At 55.8% G+C, this 541-nt stretch overlaps 1 protein-coding gene across 1 annotated transcript in view; it reads left to right on the top strand.

Moving 5' to 3' along the window:
- Nucleotides 1-151: 151 nt before the first annotated feature.
- The window catches only part of LOC103584206 (sodium/glucose cotransporter 2), a gene marked incomplete at both ends in the record, with an annotated part of 4,471 nt that continues 4,081 nt past the window's right edge, over nucleotides 152-541 (top strand). The window contains one exon of the mRNA XM_008565296.1: nucleotides 152-311. Coding sequence (XP_008563518.1) covers nucleotides 152-311 — 160 coding nt within the window. The remainder of the gene's footprint in view (nucleotides 312-541) is intronic.

Raw genomic sequence — 541 nt, 5'->3', positions numbered from 1 at the left:
AAAAAAAAAAAAAAGTCACGATGGAGGCAGGGCCTGGAAGAAATAGGGTCCCCAGGGCCACCGCCACAGTGGGTGGGTCCTGGGAATGCCAGATCATGGAAAAACGAAGGAACCTTTGAGGCATGGCCCTGTAGGGTTGTGTTCTGAGCAGGAGGTGGACCTGGTTCTCTGGGTCCTGACCTGTGCGCTTGCTCCTTTCCTCCAGGTGGACATGTTCTCCGGGGCGGTATTCATTCAGCAGGCTCTGGGCTGGAACATCTATGCCTCTGTCATCGCGCTACTGGGCATCACCATGATTTACACCGTGACAGGTGGCCATGGCAGGGGCTTAGGGAAGAGAGTGGGCTAGGGACTTGTGCTGGGAGCTATGGGAGGGGGTTTAGGGGAGTCACCAGAGGAAAGCAGGGTGCAGAGGTTTGGAACTGTGATGTGGTCCAGGCAGGAGAAGAAAAGCAAACTCTTCCTCTCTCCTCACTGTCCCTTGGATTTGGAGTGGAAGTTTGGAGCACTGAACGTGTGCTGGGCCTGAGTGGGGACTGGG

The sequence above is a fragment of the Galeopterus variegatus genome, unplaced genomic scaffold, assembly GCF_000696425.1.
Source record: "Galeopterus variegatus unplaced genomic scaffold, G_variegatus-3.0.2 Scaffold46871, whole genome shotgun sequence".
Classification (NCBI taxonomy): domain Eukaryota; kingdom Metazoa; phylum Chordata; class Mammalia; order Dermoptera; family Cynocephalidae; genus Galeopterus; species Galeopterus variegatus.
Note: the sequence above shows the minus strand (reverse complement) of the source record. Positions and strands in the feature narration are given on the sequence as shown.